Source organism: Pantherophis guttatus, chromosome 2, assembly GCF_059756535.1.
Source record: "Pantherophis guttatus breed Tessera chromosome 2, ASM5975653v1, whole genome shotgun sequence".
NCBI lineage: Eukaryota > Metazoa > Chordata > Lepidosauria > Squamata > Colubridae > Pantherophis > Pantherophis guttatus.
The window spans coordinates 190,680,886-190,702,684 of NC_142064.1; the positions used below are offsets into that span (position 1 = coordinate 190,680,886).

At 36.5% G+C, this 21,799-nt stretch overlaps 1 protein-coding gene across 11 annotated transcripts in view; it reads left to right on the top strand.

Annotated features, from left to right (window-relative positions):
* The window catches only part of RAPGEF6 (Rap guanine nucleotide exchange factor 6), a 167,898-nt gene extending 156,737 nt beyond the window's left edge, over positions 1–11,161 (top strand). For 8 of the 11 annotated variants that reach the window (XM_034404239.3, XM_087883656.1, XM_087883657.1 and 5 more), the window contains 2 exons: positions 3,353–3,649; positions 5,898–11,161. In XM_034404239.3, coding sequence (XP_034260130.1) covers positions 3,353–3,649; positions 5,898–5,923 — 323 coding nt within the window. In that variant the 3' untranslated portion in view covers positions 5,924–11,161. The remainder of the gene's footprint in view (positions 1–3,352; positions 3,650–5,897) is intronic. The other 3 variants (XM_034404265.3, XM_087883658.1, XM_087883659.1) reach the window with 1 other exon arrangement.
* The last annotated feature ends 10,638 nt before the right edge of the window (positions 11,162–21,799 follow it).

Sequence of the window (21,799 nt, forward strand, 5' to 3'; positions counted from 1 at the left end):
ATCTAGGCAATTTGTTACTCTTCTTCCAGAGATTTCCATATTAGACTGTTTTTGCACCCTTTGCCTGTCAGGTCACAAGCTTGTCGATCAGTTTTGACAGCATGGATCCACAATCTTCTGAAAATAGAAGAAAGAGAATAATAGCCTCCATTAAAGGGTGTAGTAAATTAAACAGAAGACTATAAATATTGAGAAATCGAGAAACACTGTTCTAGCACCTAGATTTTTTTTCTCCTTTTTTCCATGCATTCCAGTTTGTTTATAGTTTTTAAAAAATTCTATGCTGCTTTGTGCTGATGAAGAGTTCCAAATTTCTTAGTGCCAAATGAGAAGAGAATTGCTGATATTATGTTAATTAAAGAAAATTAATTAGCAATAATAATTAATTTTGTTTTAAGAAAAGATAAAAGCAGGACTACCAACCTCCTTTTAGCAAAAGAGAAAAAAAAGAGCTTATTAGTTTAGTGGTAAAGGCGCTGGCCGAGAAACCAGGAGACTGTGAGTTCTAGTCTCTATTTAGGCATGAAAGCCAGTTAGTTCAACAGCCCCCAACCTTTTGGGCACCAGGGGCCAGTCCGCAGAGTTTTTTCTGCGGACTGGAGGGGCTGTTGTTTTGCATGCATTCCTTGGATGGGGCTTTGCTTGTTTGCCTGGCCTAGTTGCTGGCATGCTGCAGACCAGTGCCAGTCCATGGATCAGGGGTTGGGGACCCCTGAGTTAGGTGACATTGGGCCAGTCATTCTCTCTCAGCCAACCCACCTGACAGATTGTTGAGGGAAAAATAAGAGGCAGGAGTATTAAGTATGTTCACTGCCTTGAATTGATCAAAACATATTTTTAAAAAGTGGGATAACAATATAATAACAACCCATATAACAAATAGGTAGAATGAAATCCAGTTCATAAACAATTTGCTTGTACCATTACTTTCATGTCCAAAAGCAAGAGGCCATGTATTGATATTTCATTCATAAAGGCAAAACTAACATTGCTGAAAGTTTGTGCAGGATTATAACTGAACTCCATAAAACCAATATTGTCTGCCTAGTCAAACTTACTCATTTCACAGCTTTGACCCTGTTCTTGCCTTACTAATTTTAGCAGCTGTACTTTTTTTTTTGTTTTCCTAAGGATGCAGAATTAAGCCACACTTTAAAAAGAATTACTCAGATTCATAGTACAGTTGAGAATTAGAACATGAACATACAATCATCGCCTGTCTACTTAATCAAAATACCTATTTATAATGGAATGTTACTTTTTATTTTAATATCCCAAAAGAGGCTTACTCCATTCCAATAAAATAATGGTTTCAGTAAAATGTAGCCTGTCATTTGGCAGTCAGGTTTTTTTTTTTTTTAACCATTTCTGGAAAACAGTTCTTTTAAAATTGAAATGGCTGCAAATTGCATGCCTTGTCACAGTAAATAAACTTGATCTAGAAACTTCAGGAGCTTTAGCAATGTACCCTGATTTGTCTTTTGTAGATGTGACGGGTGTAGAATAGGAAGAGTAAGATAGACCATAATATTCCAGTGTCCTCTTTTGCTCCCCCACCCCATTAATAGATTCTTCAAGATTTCAGACTGCATTTGTTGCCTTTTTTATACAGGTAGTCCTCAATTTACCACCACAATTGAGCCCAAACTTTTTGTTGTTAAATGAGACGTTTAGTGAATTTTGTCCCATTTTACAACCTTAATTGCCACAGTTGTTAAGTGAATTGCTGCAGTTGATATGTTAGTAACCCAGTTGTTAAGTGAATCTGGCTTCCTCATTGTCTTTGCTTGTCAGAAGGTCGCAGAAGGTGATCACATGACCTTGGGACACAGCAAAGGTCATAATTATGAACCAGTTGCCAAGCATCCAAATTTTGATCATGTGATCATGGGAATGCTGCAGTGATTGTGTGAAAAACGGTCATAGATTACTTTTTTCAGTGCCTTTAACCTTTGAATGGCAGCTAAATGAACTGTTGTAAGTTGAGGACAACCAGTATGTATATGTAGATGATAGTCAGAGATAATTGATAATTATATAATATTGGAATATACTTGGAAAATTTTGTAATAAATATGGAAGTGGTCAGAGTTTAGAAATGGCCTTTCAATGGAGCATTACAAACCTAGTAATCTCTTATCCCTACTCTAGTATCCGTGGAAATTTTCAATTCTTATTTCTCCAAGATCAGTCCTTCCTGCCTGTCTCCAAAAGGAAGAAATACATAGCATTTTAGGGCCCTAAGTTACCTTTTCAGAAAATGCAAGATTGCAAATCTAAATTTGTAAGAGAGATCACACTCGGGGGCATCAAAAAAGTCAGTCTGGCAGGTGGGCACATGCAGTTGAAACCCTTTCCTTTTTAATGTGCATTGCAGATGCAGATGTCTCTTACAGTAAGAATGAGATAGCTTTAAAGTTGAGGACAAATAAATGACAAGAAGCTTTGCCAACAAAACCACATCAAAATTTTATGAAGGCAAACAATGATTTTAATTGTATTTGGGTGTTTTAATTGCATGGACTTATTGCTGGAATTAAAAAATAGATCATATTAAATATATGAAATATAGTATAATGTTTGGATGGGGAAAGGACAAACTAAATTGCATTTGATTGCACTATGTGCTGTTTATTTTTATTTTTAAAATACTTTGTTCAGTAAATTCTAGATTGTTGGGAATCAAGTAACTTATGAAAACAGTTTGTAATCCATTGGTGCTTGAAGAAGTAGGGTTTTGAAAAAATAACTTCCACTCATCAAATAGTTCAGGTCAATACTGATTATTTAATGCATCTGCCTTGTTTTTGGTGCCAATCACTTAAAAATACAACTCCAAACACCTCATAATCCAAATTTCCCCTTTATGAACAGTTTGCCTAAACAAAAATGATATCAAAGAATCTTTAGTGCAAGACTTCTCTGGATGGTATCTTGGCACCTTATTTAGAAGAATGTTTGTGACACATATATCATGTATGACTATGTCATCAAATGCTACAATTTACCTACTTGCATTCAATTTTTGACACACGTATGTAAGGATGGCATTTGTGTGATGACATGTCCTGTCATTTTGGTGTCATTGTGGCTTGTTAGTGACATATTAATAGATCAGCCAATATGATAAATTTTCCAAAATAATAGTTTTTTGTAAAGCCCGGGGCAGTTAATCTAGTATCTGAACGTTTTCTAGAAAAAAAGAGTTTTATGAATAATTTTCATTTACCTTTTGTTTAATCAGTTTTTAATTAAGTCATTATAACATTTCATTGTTTTTTTTAAAAAAAAATGCTTTTATTTTGTCTTTGTTTCCTTCATTAACATTTCCATTGCTTATTTCTTGTGCTAGTGTACTGTGTCACCTCATCTAAGGAAGACACTAGATATAGGGAGCCACCGCCCACCCCTCCAGGATATATGGGGATTTCTTTAGCGGACATAAAAGAAGGATCCCACCACCCACACCTAAAGCCTCCAGACTATAGTGTGGCGGTGCAGAGGTCAAAGATGCTGTCTAGGCTCTCCTGCACTCCTCTGAGTAGCGAACCAGTGGCCTGTTTTCCAAAGAAGATGCCTAAGTGGCATGGCCGGCAACCGTCCCATCCTAAGTTAGCAGATATGACTGGCGCAAATAGTGAAGAGGATGGTATGTTAAAAAATCTCCTTTGATAGCTGTTGAGTAAAGTCGTATGTGGTTTATTTTAAATTTGGGGAAGTGCACAGTTTGTCTTTACCTTACAACCCTCTCCATTAATGTGCTTCAGTGATTCTTTTCTCCCCTCTTCTCCCCTCTTCGTTCATTTGTATATGCTTTACATATGCTTATATGAGAATAAAGTGACCCTAAAGGAAAAAAAAACAGAAAATGTATTAGGCACTAATTATTAGCTAGCATATTTGGAAGAAACAAGTCCAAAATGCCTTATCCTACCCACAATAAAAGGAAGAAAACAATTGTTCTCAGCTATTTAAAAGGCTGTGACCGATGTAACAGAAATTATTTTGAAAGTAGTTACATTAGCTCTGCTTTTATGTACTAGCGATAAACAGAATTATGATTAGCAGTGTCTATCTCTGCTACATGGAGTTCCATGAAGCAACTTTAACCGAGCGCAGAACCTATCAAGTACAGGTTTCTGTTGTGCAGGAAGCTGAATATTTCCTAACATGCTACTCAACAGAGCATTATTAAACCTAGCTAGAATCTCAATGTGATACCTCTCCCTGCAGTTAAGTGATGTAGGTGTACGCACGGGGTAGCCAAGCAGTACATGGGTATTAACTTCCACAAATAAGGTTCTAAGAGAACACTGTTAGATCAAAAAGAGTGAACAGCTGAGGCTTTAAATTGCAGTTTCAATTATTTATAAGACTTGAAATTGCTCACTGGACAAAATCAAATCCACAGAGACCCACTAATTGTATCACATTGACGCCTTATATTTGACCTCTGTTCTGAACCATTTAAACCTCAACAGCAATATTTAAAAAAACCCCAGAATTTATAAAATGAAGATTTTTTTTTTTTAAAGTTGAATCTGGGGTTTTCACGTTTCTCTTTGTTGCTCATTTACCTCTTGGAAATAAGCAATTTTGACTTCCATGACATTTGCATTCCATTTTCCGTTGTCTGCCATTATTTGTGCTTTGTCTGGCTCTGTTTTTAATTGAATCCATGAATCTGAACGCTTTTCACAGATTTTGCTTTTATAAAACTGGAATTTTAGTATAATCTTGTCCAGTTTGCTTTGAAATCATTTTGTTGTTTTGTGCAAAAGCAGCTTGTAAGTCGCATTATTGAGCACAATGTTTTTTTAAAAAATGGGTGGATCCAATGTGTGTATTTCTCTATGAATATATATTGCTAAACCTAGACAAACATTTGATTAAAGTGTTAGGTTTCTATGAAATATTCTAAGCATTGGTTCATCAGGCATTAATTTTTTTTTTTTGGTAGAATAAATCAGCCTTTCTGACCTACATGCTATAGAGCTCAAAAACAATAGATTAAGATGGATTTTACTTTTATATTTTGTGTTTTTGAATCAATTCTTACTCCTGGTGACCACCTGAATAAGTCCCCTGTAGTTTTCTTGGAAGTGTTTTGGGGGAAGAGGTTTGCCATTGCCTCCTTCCTAGAGGATAAAGTGACTGGACCAGGGTCACACAGTTAAACTCACAGTCTCCTGTGAGTTCCGAGCCTGATGCCTTAACTACCGTACCAAATAGACACTTAGGATAGATTATATAGCCACTAATACAAAATTATCTTTTAATTGCATATTGTATTACGTGTAATCAAAGGAGTGGAGAATCAAATAATTATCTTCCAATTCTGTTTGAGTGACTATGACTAATAATAGGGTTACTCAGTGACTGACTGGTCCTCCACAATCCCAGACATTGAACTTTACATTACCACACTGTCTCATTCTGTGAGAATTTTGTCAGATCATTTGCAGAGTATGGCTGAGAGTCAACACTGAGTTTAATTTACTATATTTACTTTTTTTTTTTTTTTTTTTTTTTGAAAATGTCCAAATGTCATGTTGGCATTTCAGTATGAAAGGCACAAGCCAAGCCAACTATCTTTAAAGCCTCTGAATGGTATTATGAATCAAATTCCAACATTATGAGCTACACCGTATTAAATTGCCATCATGATTTAGAATTAGATAAGTTTTAGAAAATGTTTTTTTTAAATGTTCATCATTCTTTGCATGAGCAACAGTGATAGCAGTAAAGAACGGTTTTTAATTTTTTAAAAAATAAGATCTATTTTAACTCCTCCCAAAAAATCCTAGGTTTCTAACAGTAGATATGACACAGCTTTAATTGAAATATATTGTATATTCATGACATAAAGAGTTCACATTGTTTTTCTTATTTCACAGAAGATGAACAAGTATCAGCCGTCTAGTCTCTGTGCTTCCTGTGAAACTTGTTTCAAAATTTACCAACATTGGAGGAAGGAATTTTACAGTATTGTCAGCTATAGCTGACAGCTTGCTGCTATTGACTTCAAAGAATTGTGTTTGCTCTCTTCAACTAGTAGGGTGAATTATCTGGATTGTAATTATGAATTTGCTTCAGCCCACTGCAATCAGTTCGATTGGAGACTTACGTTGAAAAGAGAAATACTCATTCTAAGAAATACTGACCCTCTATTGCAGTATCAAGAAGGACCTAATATATGATATGTGGAGGCCAACTTGGGAGCAATCTTCTGTAGAAGAACTATAGAATCTTTTAAATAGACTTTGTTCAGATATTTTCTCTATAACTATTATGGCTCTCAATTGAAGAAAGTTATTTTATGTACTTACTGAATTGGAAAACTACATCAAAACTAAAGAAACTTCCTGCAACAATCTGAAAAGTAATTTATTAATTTGGAATTTATATAAGGTTCTTTTTTTTTTGTAAAATATTGGAATGCTCTGGTTGGCTAATGTGAATGCTTTTGCAAAGAAAATAAGGAAGCAAATTGTTTAGGTGTTAGTGTGATGTCTTATGCTAAGCAAAAAAAATTCTGAGGAACTGGATGTTCATGAATGCAGCTAGAGGTTTATACACAGTGGCCATGTCAAACTGTAAAATATCAAATCCTCAGAAGTATATATTGAGTGTGATTTGATGTGCATACAATAGTGAAATACTGCCATCTACTGATTCTATATTTTAAAACCAGTGAAATACACACAGTTTCTTTCAGCTGCCAAATGATCACTATAAGGGAGTAGTTGCATTTTTTCCCCTTTCCTACATTCCCTTTTCTTCCCCCTTGTCTATAAATAGTTTCATGGCACATTTGTATCATTACAAATGTTTTTTTTCCTTCTACAAGACTTGCATTGGAAAAGTATCCAACAGGTTCCATTTTTTTTAGAAATTAGCCTAAAATTTTCAAACTTGCAAATTTAGGAGCAAAGACATAGAAGTAAAAAGGCCATTAGATGATGGTAGTGTTGGTGATACTGATGATAGTAAAGCCTGTATTTTATTTTGGACTTCCAATTTTATTTGAAACTTTTCCCATTCCATAAGAGCAGTTTGGTTGTAAGACACCCCCCCCCCACTTAAAAAAGTTGTTCATAGATTTTTGTTTATGAAATCCAAGAAGAGTTCTGGCATTTGAAAAAAATGGTAATTCTCAGTCTATGACAAACACAAAAAGGCAAAGAATTTTGCAGATTTGAAACGAAAGGCATTTTTCAACATTTTAAGCCATTGATGACTTGACTTTACTACTGGCATTTGGGCTACTGTTCTTGTTGCCAAAAATAATGTATAACAGCTTGTATATCAAATTTTCTCTATATATTGTCTTCTCAATGTATTTGGGTGGAAACTCCTTGCATTCCAACCAGAAAGTTAAAAAATATGAAATATGAATATCTAAAATGTGATTACAAATCTGAACATAGAAGGGAATGGACAACCCATCTAATTCAAGAATTATTAATGGAATATATTTTGCTAATTAACCTTAAATGTTTAGAATGAATAGCTAAGATATCAAAACTCTTCTTTTATTTCCCCCAAGAACAACCAACAATGAGAACATACTAAAGCTTGACATCCATGATTTCAACATTTATAACAATGTTATGTTATGGACAATTGAGAGTTAAACTTCCCTGCACATGTCATCTACAAAGTCCCAAGTAATAGATTCCCACTGATTCAGCGACTTTAAAGTACATTGGAGATGAATAATCTTCCAGATCCCCATGTGACGTCCCAATAAATTGCCATGTTGAGGAAAATCGCTCTGGATCAACCCAGATTTTACCACGAACATATTGAATGCTTCAAATATAGTTGTACATATCTGACAACTTGTAAAATGAAGCATAATATCTGTTGCCACCACAGTCACCTACCGGTGTCACTTACTCACCCCCGTAAGCACATTTTTAAAAAGAGAACAAGACAAGTCTTAGGTATGCTGTTGCTCTAAGCTTTTTTTTGGGGGGGGGGTTGGGGGGGGTGAAACTTCAGTACTTCTTATTCTCAAGTGCCTGGTATAATTACAAGGTGGAATTTATTCTCTTATCTCAAGCTCGTATGCTGGATTTTGGAAATGCCCAACAAATGTGACTTCAAATCACACTTTAAAATCCAGTGAAGCTGCAGGCAATTCTAGTTCCACACCACATGTCCCTGGAAGAGATGCTGTCCTGCAGGGTGGGGTGATTACAAAGGTGCTATTTACAGAGAAAGATGATTCCGTGACTCATATATATAATGCACATTTGCATGTGTATTATGCAAAATTAAAAAAAAATGAAAGACTGGGATGACATGGCAGCTTTACTTAGCCAACCAGAGTACATAGCAAAAACTGGAGTTATTATTTGTGTTTTTATTCTTCCCCTACTGCATAATGGTTGCCTAGTCAAACATAATCAGTGGACATGAATGTCTCAATGTATATTTAAAGTTTACTTGTAAACCTTAATATCATAAATGTTTACAGTCTAGGGTAGAAGGAAGGATGTCTGTCTGTCTTCAAGGTGCCTCAAATCAATTCTATATTTTACACTTCAAGTTATAGAGTTTTCAGATTTACATTTCTGTGCAAGGTGAATGTTGCTTGTATGTACAAGAATCAAAATTTTCTATCTGCATATGAGATCAGTGATAGCTTTCCCAGAAAGCCTATGTGAAATATACTTGTCTGTTGCATAGTTCTAAATTTAATGGAGAACTCCTTCAATGCCTTGTAACATGAAATTGCAAATCTGAACATAGAACTGATAACCTAACTCATCAATTAATTACAGAATATATGTTACTACTTAAATGTCTGGAATAAATAGCTGAGACATCAGGGCTCTCTTCTCTCTGTCTCTCTCTCTCCCCCCCGTCCCGAAGACCTTAAGGAAACTAACAATGATAAAATACTGAAGCTTGGCTTCCATGATTTTAGCATTCATAATAATGTTACGAATAATGGCACAACAGAGTTGAAATTTTCCTGCACACAAACCACCACATATTCCATTGTAGTACCATTCCCATTGTTTCATAGGTTTGTGAAAAATGTCTCTCTTTTTTGATGGATCATTTCCTAGAAACCCATAACAGAGATAGGAAGGCATTTGTATAGCACCTGTTAAAGTTTTTTTACTGGAGCTGATGTCCAACCAAATAGATGTGCTGTTATTCTGTTTAAAAGTGTTTGATGAACATGGATGTCTGTGGTATGGACATGCCTTCTGCCGGATATTCCTGGGCTGCCAAAGAAAGAAGTTACGCGTGTCAAAACTAAAGTTTTCAATCTGAGTCCTGAGCTCTCCGAGAGTCCAGTTCACACAACGTTTCATGCAGTTTATAAGTGCAAACTTAACTTTAAACTTTCTAAATAATATAGTGCTAAGGGCCAACATTATAGCATTTCTCTAATTTCAAATATTTCAGTTTATAGATACAAAACATTTTTTACGCCTTTTCTCTTTGGTAGTAATTTTTTTTTAATTACCAACCCACCTCGAGGTCTTTCCTTGTTGAAAATCTCATGAGCCAAAAATTGCCCTCTTAAATTTGATGTATCAATGGCATCAAAGAGGTTTGCTTTTAAAATTACATTATTTTTAAAATCACTGGGCGTCTTTTAATACGTTTTTTAAAAAATGCAGAGCCTGTAGAGTGTAAATATGCAGCGGGTCAGCGAGCCCTTTTAACTGCTTCCTCTTTGCACAGTGCAAACTGCCTCAGCCTGTCCTTGCTCTGATCCTTTGGAGTTTTGGTTTGGTTTTTGCCAGATGAATAATCAGGGACAGTAGCCAAACTGAAATGGAGCTTGGGTGAACCCAAGGAGATAGATTTCTTTTTTTTTTTTTAAGCCGTTCATTATAAAACTGCTTAACCCCATTTTGTGCTGTTTACATAATGCTTATTCGTTATATAACAACATATTACTAGCATGTGCTGCCTTCCCTCCATACACGTTACGTGTCAAAAAATTTTCAAGTTCTTGAAAGGGCCAATTCTTCTCTGTATATAACATTTATTCTTTTTAAATTGTATTGTGAGGAAGTTGGCCTTATGCTAAAAGCGCAATAGGAATGTTTAAAAATCTCAAACGTGGAACAAGCATCAGTTTTTAATTTACACGAATAGAAGGAAAAGGAAGCCCTGTATCGTAATATGTAAGTAGGCCTGTACATAATTTGCCATTTGATTCCTCTTTGAGACAGGATTTATATTGAAGATAAACTAAGTCGTGAAAGGAGGCATAATACTGAGCTACGTTTTCCAAAGCGGTGATTTGTAAGGTGCACTTCGGTTACCTTGACACACAGTGTCATCTAAGGTAAATTAAAAAGGTTTTAATTTCACTTGAATAAGTACATGGCCAGCGTTTGTCTTCTAAAGTTAAGAAAATTTTGCACTAATGCTGAAATAGCTGAGTCTCACTTCAGCTTTTGAAACACTTCTTGAGATATGATCCTGCTGCACAGCTGAGGCGATTCCAGATGATGAGTAATGGATTTTCAATAAGAATCCATTATGTCAATGTATCTCAGGAGGTAAATGAAAGAAGCTTGATCTCTTCAGCCTTGCATTCATACAAATAATGTATAGGAAAGAGTGCTACAGGTCCATGTCATGCATATTACCTGAAATGCAATTTTAAAAACGTTGCACTTGCCTTCCAAAAACTAATCAGGAAAAAAAACACACTTCTTCATTGATTGAAATGTTTAATGCCAACAATTTAAACTCTGAAATAGAAAACGAATTTCACCTCCAGTTCATTCCTTTCCCTTTTCCTCCAGTTGTCATTGTTGTGTCTTTAATTTCTTTATATATACATGGAATGCAGTTTAGCTTGGTAATTCATGACATTTTGCGTATGTGAGCATATGGGCAAAAACTGCACAGTTGTAATGGTATTCCAATGGCAATTGTAAAACTGCACAAATCAGTGATTGTAAAGTATTCTGTAACAAGCAATGTTTGTCTTCTATTTTTTTATACCTCTTACACTTATGTCTTTTAGAAAGACAGTGCCTCTGTATGCTTTTTTGTATTTTTACTGGGTGATTGTAAATATTTGTTATATTTTTGGTTAAGAGAATGTTTAAAAGTATTGTTTAATATCCAATCTACTAATGATGTTGGAACCAATAAACAAACTTATCATGGATTATGGGTGGGTTAATTTTTATTTAATATTTCTCTCTGCCCCTTCCCCATAAATATTTGGATCACTCCCATACTTTAGTCCTAGAACTCTTGACCAAGAAGCGAGTCTCATTCAGTTAAAATGAGGCTTATTTACAAGTGCTTGTCACAGGATTCTGATTGGGAGATCAGCTTGTTAATGCAGTTAGCAATGATATTCTAAGAGTTCTGTTTTGCATTGGTTTATTAACTGTAAGTATCCTCATTCCAGTGAGAAAACAAACATAATTTTAACACTGCATAGGTGGTCCTCGACTTACAACAGTTTGTTTAGTGACCATTCAAAGTTACGACACTGGAAAAAATGATTTATGACCGTTTTTCACAGTTATGACCTCTGCAGCATCCCCACGATCATGTGATTGAAATTCAATTGCTTGGCAACTGATTCGTACTTATGACCACTGCTGTGTCCCAGGGTCATGTGATCGCTTTCTGCAACCTGACAAGCAAAGTCAATGAGGAAGCCAAATTCACTTAACTGGGTTAGTAACATATCAACTGCAGCAATTCATTTAACTGTGGCAAGAAAGGTTGTAAAATGGGTCAAAACTCAGTTAACAAATGTCTCACTTAACAACAGAAATTTTGGGCTCAATTGTGGTCATAAGTCGAGGATTACCTGTAGATAGAAACTGAAGGACAATAAAGAATCAGATCCATTTCTCTTTGTAATAAAAAAGTGATCAAACCAAAAAATTTTAAAAGGGCACCATCAATTTAGGCTTAATTAGAGCAGACTGACTGCCAACTAACTTGAAAGGAAGCCTCAGGAATTTCAGTTAAGTGGATAGGGGGTTGAGATGACAGAGCCTGGTGGCGCAGCAGACTAATAGCCTGTTATTCAGTTGCCTGCAATTACTGCAAGTTCGAATCTCCCCAGGCTCAAGGTTGACTCAGCCTTCCATCCTTTCTAAGGTAGGTAAATTGAGGACCCAGTTTGTGGGGGCAATAAGCTGACTTTGTATAAATATACAAAAGTATGAAGGCTATTGCTTAATGCATTGTAAGTCACCCTGAGTCTCTGGAGAAGGGCGGCATATAAATCAAATTAAAAATAAATAAATAAATAAAAAAGATGTGTGGCGCAGATAATAAATAAATTGCTGCCACATAATTTAAAAAACTTACATGAATTATTTTTAGTGCAAAAACTTAAGTCAATTGTATGATGAGGTATTTACTAAGGGAATTTTATCTGCAGCATTCAATCATGCTTATTTTACAGTTATACCAAAAGCAGATGAAGAATCACACACTGTGCTAATTCTCATCCAATCTCATTAATTTAATGTTGCTACAAAGATCTTTACAGCAGTGTTAGCAAATAGATTACAGCAAGCGATATCGTTTGTTCTTAAGAATAATCAAGCATGGTTTATAAAAAGGCAAGCAGCAGACAACATTAGGTTAGTTGTAGGTTTAATAGATTTGCATAAAAACATCAATTTGTAAGTTTATCATTAGACACTAAAAAAGCCTATATGACAAGATATATAAACTGTTTGCTGCATTAAACAAGTTTAATTTTCTCAAAATTCCCTGATTGATTTATATTCTGAGAGGAATTCCAATTTATATATATTTAAGTAGTTTTAGAAAATATATATTTTTTTGTTTCTATGGGCTTCAATTTTAAAAATATCTTTACAAAAATTGCATCTGCTAATCAATAAGGGAGGATTTGCTTTCCTAATTTGGAACTATATCATCAGTCTTACTTATTGTCAAGTATTAAATACTAGAAGCCAAACATTGATGCTATATTTCCCATTCGAGCAACTATTGAAATATACATACTTTTGGTTTGATGAATAGTATTAAGATAAAAACACACTAGAACTCTTAACATTTCTGGAAACAATTATGTCAATTAGAAAGTTATGAAGTATAATATGTAATAAATAATTTGACCCTTTTTCGGATGCTAAATTTATGAAGAAACCCAATTTTAAAAGCTGGGGAAAATATGATGATACAAAAATGGAATGGAAGTGGGGATATTGACTTGGCCAATTGATACAGGATGAATAGATATTAGAACAACTTGTTAAATTCTGTCATGGCCCCGTCTTAGTATGAGGAGGAAGATGAAACAGAGCTAGGGCCAATGAAGGAACGACTGGAGGAGAAGGACGTGGCAGTTCTGGATCCCTTGGGGCTGGGAAGGGTCGCCAGGGAGGGAAAGGGGGCACAGGAGGACCAGGAGAGGGGGGAGGGCAGGGCAAGTAGTGGAGCAGAGGAGCTCCGAGGCTCCAGCAATGAGCAATTACCTCTCCCTGATCTCTGAGCACAAAGAATGGAGAGGTGGGATCAGCACAGGGCAACCCAACAACTGGGAAGGAGGGTATTCCTCCCCTCTTCACAAGGATCACCTGGGGAATGAGATTTAAAGAGACTTTGTTGGGAGGAGCATTTGTCAAGAACAAGCTGGATACTTTGCTGTGTTTTGTCTTGTCTGCCTTGTTTGCCATGCTGGCCTGGCTACGTGCAAGGCTGCAGTGACACAGTTATACTCCAGATGGTGCTGCAATCCCAGGGAACTCTTCCTGTGACAAGGAAACCAAACTCTCAGAACTATGCTGCTCCTCCAGACTAATAGCAGCCAGGAACTAATGGAGGTGTGTGTTTAGAGATTTGCTCCTGGACTTGCAGTGAATGGTGGGACTTTTGGGGAAAAGTTGGGACAATAAAGGGGAATTAAGTCTTCTGGCTGTGTTGTTTCCATGCCCAGCCCTGGGTCATCAGAAATTATTTAAACCAAAAACCACCATTACTTATAAGTGTTTGTTAATCAATAAATCAATTTCATTCATTTCATTTATGTATTTATATCGTGCCTTTATTATTTCTACGAATAACTTAAGGTGGCAAATATCCAACATACCTTTCTTCTCCTATGTTCCCCTATGAGGTAGGTTTGGGGTCAGAGAGAGTAACTGGCCTAAAGCCATTCAGCTGGTTTTCACACCTGAGGCAAGATTTGAACTCAAAATCGTTCACTTTTTTGCCTGGTGCCTAGGCCAAACTGGGTCTTTGGCAATTTGATATTCAGGCGCCAAAAAAATGAGAATAAAGAATTAGAAACTCCTATATTGCCTAGACAAGGCAAGAGTAATTTAACTTCTATAGCAAGAGTGTCAATTGATCTGAAACTATGGCAATACACAACAAAAAGTAATATTTAGAGTTTATTGGACTCTATTATGTTTATATAGAAAAGAACAAACTAATACAAATATTCTGTTGGAGATGTAATATGGACAGTGCTTCTTTAAAACACACATTTTTATAATGTCCTTTACTTAATTTTTAGAGAAAATGTTGGACTATTTGTGACAAAAGCTAATTTTTCGGAAGGTAATATTCTGTTGAATTACATACCTAATATGTTAACTGGACAATGTAGATAGATTTTTCAAGCCCTTACTATGACCAAAAGACTGATATTGCAACATTAGAAAGATAAACGTATGTCCCCAATTATTCAGTGGACTCCTGAGTGCATTTGCCACCTATGAGTGGATTGCCTGTATATGTAGATTTTGTATGGATAAATATAATGAAATATGGAATTCAGTTATACAAAATACAAAATACTAACACAGGGCTGCCAACTGCTTCTAATTCCTTGGTAAAAGATAATTTTGCTTGTTCAAGCACTAGCACTAGCAGCGTTGGAATGAGGACTTGCAGAAGAGTAAACATTTCCCCCCCCACACACCCAGTTCCTGCCTAACATTGGGATTTAACTTGAAACTTCTGTGGACTATATCAATATCGAAACAGCACGTGCATTACGTGCTTAGTTAAACAATTTAGATAGCAATGTAACAGCAGCAAAAATAATCTACCAGCAGAGAGCAGCATGGCATATTTGTTTCTCCTTTTTTCTCCCCAGAAGCTCTTTTTATAATTTGCTCAGGGCTAAAACTAAAAATTATAGGGAAAAAGAGTATCTCCGCTTTTATCTCTAAGCCACAAAACTATACCTTTCTAATTTGACAGTCCTATTAGGCCTATTACTATTTTTATTCTTGTTGCTGTTAGGATGTTCAAAGTTTATTTTTCTAGTATTACCGTATTTTTCGGAGTATAAGATGCTCCAGACTATAAGAAGCACCTACCTTTTCTGGTGAGGAAAACAAGAAAAAGAAATCTGCCTCTGCCTCCCAGCAATTTTGCCTTGTTGCAGCAAACAGCAAATAGCCTGCTTTACTTTAGTTTTCATAGCTTGATTAGCACAAGAAAAAAAAAGCTGCTCCCAGCAATTTACCTCCTTGCAGCAAGCAGCAGAGGCCCGCACAAAACAGCTGAGAGCAAAACAGCTGAGAGTCGGGAGGCCAATCCAATCAACTTGTGCTAATTAGGCTGTGCTGAAGCTGAAATGAGCTGTTTCTTCTTGCTGCTTGCTGCAGGAGGTAAACTGCAGCAGAGGCAGAGGCCAAAGGGTGGGGGACAGTGGGTGGGCGGGGCTACATTCAGTGTATAAAATGCATCTAAATTTTCACCCCCTTTTAGGAGGGAAAAGGTGCGTCTTATACTCCGAAAAATATGGTACCTTTCTATGTCACTTGCACAGAAAGGAACTGCTCTTGAGGATTGTTCCTTCCTAGATTTTAAGTAAAATGTTTTTTTCCCCACGAGTCATGAGTGAGGGGGAGAATAATTACAAAGGAGACTCCATGGACATGGTGTCCACATACTATGCATGTTCATTGTCCATCAGCTGCAAAGAAGACAACCAACTTGGTTGTGGAGGGCAAGTAAGTCAATGAAAGCCAATTTGTGCAGTGATTAAGATTTTGAACTAAAACCTGAAAGGCACAAGCTGAAGTCCACCATGGAAGCTCAGTAGATGACTGAACCAATCTCCATCTCTCATTTTAAGCTATCCAACTGGTTTGTTGTTGTATCAAATGAAAAAAAAAATGGAGGTCTAAGTATTTGAATTATACTTCAGGTTCAAAGACAAAAAGTTTCTCCAGAAAATGTGAGATGCTCACATAGCACTTCTGAAACTCCTTAAATCAACTGTGACTTCTGCAGCTGCAGCACAATCCCAGGAAAAGACACCATTGGTTTAAAAAGAAGAGGGACTAAATTGGATTAATGATCATTCATAGATTTGGCAGCTGTTTTGAATTAGCTGATTCAGGCTTTTTCCAATGACACCATGTAGATGGAGGATTGGTAAAGTAGCTGCCATCCCATCAATTGCCTTATGTTGTGCAGCAATACACCGGAAAGGAACAATTTAATGGCTCATTGGGAGTACTTTGTCAACTAATGACTCAGGCTACATCCTTCATGTTCTGATTTGAGTTAATGGTAAAATAATTCAGTGAACGTTTGATCTAGGGAGTCTAGTCAAAGAGGTTATAGGTACATCCTTTCATCTTTCTTTTTTCTTTGCCATTCACCCATAATACTTTTCTCCCGCTGCTGAATGGAATATAAATCTTCAATTTATAGGTATTAACAAGAATGTGCCTTTAACTCCTTAAGCTAAGTATATATTATTTTTCACATACTATAAGAATAATACATGTTCTCTAGAATTTAATGCACTGTTTCAAAATACTTAATTTCTGATACAATGGCAAAGTTCCATTCATATGCATGGGAAAGGAAACATTTTGGTAATCCCCCTTTTTAAAAATCATGACTTCATCATGATTGACGAATAGAAAAGGAAAATTAAGAAGCGGTAGATGTACAATAGTGGCCAAAATTGTGGAAACCTTTTGGGAAAAGTGTATTTTCTAAAACTAGCTAATAACACAACTTTTTTTTGGAGTAGTACCATAAAATTATATATCAATGGAAAGATAATTTAATCAAGAATGTAATGTAATAACCCTCTATGAAGGATTTGCTATTAGAATAGCAGTTACAGCATAAAGAAAAAAAGTGAAAAAACAAGTTATACAAAAATTATCACGTCAGTTAATACTTAGTTGGGTAACTGTTAGCATGAATTATGGCCTTACAACGTCTTCCCATGGAGTGAACCAAGTCTTTTAGTTCTGCAGCAGTTATAATGTGAAACCAAGATTGAATGATTGCTTCTATTAACTGGGTTTTATTGCCTGGTCACTTCTCAGATGCTCAGAATAACAGAGTTGGAAGGGATCTTGGAGGTCTTCTAGTCCAACCCCCTGCCTAGGCAGGAAACCCTACACCCAGTGGTGGGTTCCGCCCGGTTCCGCTGAGCCGGTAGTGGTGACGATATGACATCACCAAACTGGTTCTGCCCACCCCCACCCCCCACATTACTCTTACCTTTTATTTGGCCCTACCCCCAATCTATTGCTGCCTCCTGAGTCCCAGCTGATAGGCTATAAAGAAAAAAAACTGTTTAAACTCTTGCTGCGGGGCTTCAAAGGGCCGCCCTACAGCTCATCAGTGGTAAAAGGCAGTTTGGTGGTAGACCGATGCCTCCAAAAACAAATGAGTAGACCAGTGCCTACAAAAATAAATGGGTAGACCATGCCTGCAAAAATACGTGAGTAGACCAGTGCCTGCAAAAATAAATGGGTAGACCAGTGCTTGTAAAAATACATGAGTAGACCAATGCCTGCAAAAATAAATGGGTAGACCAGTGCCTGCAAAAATAAATGAGTAGACCAGTGCCTGCAAAAATAAATGGGTAGACCAGTACAGCTCTGCAAGCAGTTAAAAGCCTGGTAGACCAGTATCACTGCTAAAGCCTAAAGAATTGTCACATGACCATCAAGCCACGCCCACAAAATAAGCCACGTCCACAGAACCGGTAGTAAAAATTTTTAGAACTCATCCCTGCCTACACCACTCTGACTAACAAGTTTCTTTAGTCAGCTCCATAGATTTTCAATTGGGTTAAGGTCTGGGCTATTCCCAGACCATTCCAGCAGTGGAATATGATTAGCTTGAAACTCCAAAAAAAAAAAAAAAAGTGGGGTTATTAGCCATCAAACCTCAAAACTACACTTTTTCCAAAAGGCTTCCACAATTTTGGCCACTACTGTAGATACGGTATATCACAGTGTGACAATGGATAAGAACAAAGGAACAAAGTCCAATGCACACATGAGCAGCTAACAAGTGAAGACAGTGCAGTTTATTACTATAAAATAGTGCAAAGTGTATTTACATGACTTTATGTACATATGTTTATACACACAAAAACAACACATATATGCATGTATGTGAATCCATTTAACATGAAAAAGTATAAAAATGTACTAACATCTAACTTCATATTTAGAATGTAACTGAATGACTTATATTAGTCCTATTGTGCTTGGATACAAAAATGCTTTGTTGCTAGTTTCTTCCTCTTCCCATTTTTATTTATCTACAGACTTAGAAATGCCAAAAGCTTCTCTCCTTAATACTCTCAGTGATCCAGCCCTTGAATCTCTTAATACTCCCAGTGATCCAGCCCTTGAATCATGTGAAGTTTACTCTTTTATAGTCTCGAATCCGCAGCTGCATTTTCTTTCTGCTGGCCCTTTTCTGCGAGTTCTTCTTCCTAGTAGTGGATCCTCTGGCTACTATCTCTCCCAGCTGCCAATACATCTGCCCCATGCCTTATCCAGTGACCTCTCCACCCAGCAGCACCTCTTACCAAACTTAGAGGATTCCCCCCCCCAGTAGTGGGTTTAAATTTTGTCCGCTACTGGTTTGCTCACGGGCGTGCGTGTGCTCGCGCTTGCAACGCTTCTACGCAGACATCCGGGCAGGTGGGTGGAGCTTCCCACCGCCACTACCGGTTCTTCTGATCCAGGGCGAATTGGTAGCAACCCACCACTGCCCCCAGCTTCTGGCTACCTGCTCTGACTTCTTTCATAGTTCTTTCTTTTGAAATCTTTGTTCCGGTACTTCTAAGATGTTTTAAACTTTTTTGCCGTTTGAATGGTTGAAACTATATGCTTATTCCTGGAATTTTAGATTTTGTGTCTGGTTGCATATGTAATTATTTTTTTAAAAGGGATTGATCGATGTCAAAGACAAAATCTATATTTTCTAATAATTCTGATGAGCTAGTAGCAAAGTACACAGATAGCAATCTTGAGACTTGGCTAAATTTTCTCTACCCTTTTTTCTTTAACAAGTAAACCAAGGATCCAGAAGTCCCAAGAAGAAATAAATTCTAAAGAGACGCCAAGGATGGAATGGATAATGAAAAGCAAACCAGTGTAAGTTAGACAGAGATATCCTAGGAAATCTAAAGTCAGGCCAAAGATTCCCTAGGAGCCATTTTTTAGTGAAAGGCAGGATATCAATGTAATATCAGAAGACTTTCTTCCACTAGGTAGGACCTCTTAATCTCACTTTACAGTCCACTCCAAAATTCTGCTTTATTTAACCCAAAAGAGATTGTTTGTCTTTTCAATAGAACTTATAGAATATGACACTAATGTCCCAGCTGATATGTCCCAAGTTGGCTCAGCAGAAAGGCCACACCCAGAAAGAAAACAAAGAAAAGAAAAGAAATCACTTAACATTGTGCATAAACCAGAAATTCCTCTAGTCCTTTATAGTATGCACTGCTTCCGCATTCAGTTTCTATCCCTTCCTTTTTCCTGGTGCTTTGCTTAAAGAATAAATCCAGTTTAATAAGAGACCAAATAATAAATGCTGGATTGTTATCTAAGGATATTTCACCATCACTGGGCATAACTGGAAACATCACAGTTTCTTATCCGCTATTCTACTTTTTCTACCATGTAGTTTTTAGCAACATGCATTGACTAGATAATGTTTTAAAGACTTGGAATATTACAAATCAGGAACCTCCTGTCCTTGAGTCTTCCCTTTATTTTTAAATAGAGTATTAAGACTACTCAACATCCTTGAATTCTGCATTGTTTTTATAGGAGGCAGCCATCACTTTATCAGGGTAAATTAAAAAAAAACTTGCTCTAAACAATGAGGAGGTCAACCACTGGACTGTTCATTCATTGGTGAAAATGATTATAAAGCAGGAAAAGAGGATCTTAAATTTTCTTTTATAGCTCCATTTCTAGAATTAATAGAGATTTGATCTTTTTTTAAAAAAAGTTTATTTCCCCCGTCGTGCAGATTTTCTGAGGTCTGGGTTTCCTTAATGCAAAATTCAAAATAGCCCACCTTTTTCAGAGGGACTCAGGTTGAGAATGGGAAATATATGAGCATCAGGTACAATAGCCTTCTGCTAATAAAACTGATTTATGCCAAACAGAGGGTCTTTTACAACAAGGCAGCTTTTAGTGGAATTTCTCCTGAATGGACAGTTTTGAAATGAATGGCAGGACAGATTGTACTTTTTACCTGTTGTTAGATATATGTCTTGTTCAACAGACAGCCGCTTGAAGAAACAAAATAAATGAGAAAGGTTTTCATTTGCAATGTTCTTTTTTTAATTAGCTTTGCAAAGTGGCAATTTAAGCCAGCACTTACTTAATCTGAATGTGCATGTGTTTTTAAACAGGCATATTTCTATTTCTCTGAAAGATATGAATTAATGCAATACTGAAATGAGCAATTTATAGAACAAAAATCTAATTAACAAGAAGCAATTTAATTATAAAAGGTTTGAACCTAACAAGTGCTTTGATACAAGCATCTTCTTTCTCACATGTTAACACTTGTTTGGATGATAGTGTTTTTAATACAGGTGATAAAACAAGTTTCAATAACTTGGGGCAATGTATCTGGAATTGAAAACCCATCATTAAAAATTTCCATATATATGCAACAAAGAAGAAGAAAAAGTTAAAGCATCTTTCAGAACTATCCTTTTCATCAATCATTTCTTACACAATTTCTGCAAATGTCACAGTTTCAATTTTATCTTTATTCTTTTCCATCTGAAGGACTAACTTGTTAAGTGCAGATTTGGCTTTCAAAGTTGTAATGTTTAAATATTTTCTGTTATTTAGTCCAAGAGAATAACCGTTTTGCATGTATTCTTATATGTATCTGCGCTTCATATATGCACACTAATTTTTATTTAAATGTATCATTTTGAATATATCATGGAATTACAGAATCTTAAAATTGGAAGGAGACGTTTAGGCAGAGGTATCTACAAGTAGCCAGGATGATACCAGGATGAGCCATGGTAGTGCAGTGGTTAGAGTGCAGTACTACAGACTACTTCTGCTGACTGCCGGCTGCCTGCAATTTGGCAGTTCAAATCTCACCAGGCTCAAGGTTGAGTCAGCCTTCCAGCCTTTTGAGGTCGGTAAAATGAGGACCCAAATTGTTGGGGGCAATATGCTGATTCTGTAAACCGCTTAGAGAGGGCTGTAAAGCCCTGTAAAGCAGTATATAAGTCTAAGTGCTATTGCTATTGCTATTGCTATTACAAAACCTGTCTAATGACATGACAAAGCAACCTTCACTCTTTCATATTATCCATGCAATTAGATAAGGGACAGAATTTATACTGCAGCTCAGATTTCCCCTACAGAAACCCATACATTTAGGTCCGTGATGGCAAACCTATGGCATGCGTGCCAGAGGTGGCACACAGAGCCCTCTATGATGGCATGCATGCTGTCGCCTCAGGTCAGATCTCGCGTTTCTTTCATGAGCTTCTATTTCCCTGCAAACAACGAAACAGAAGCTC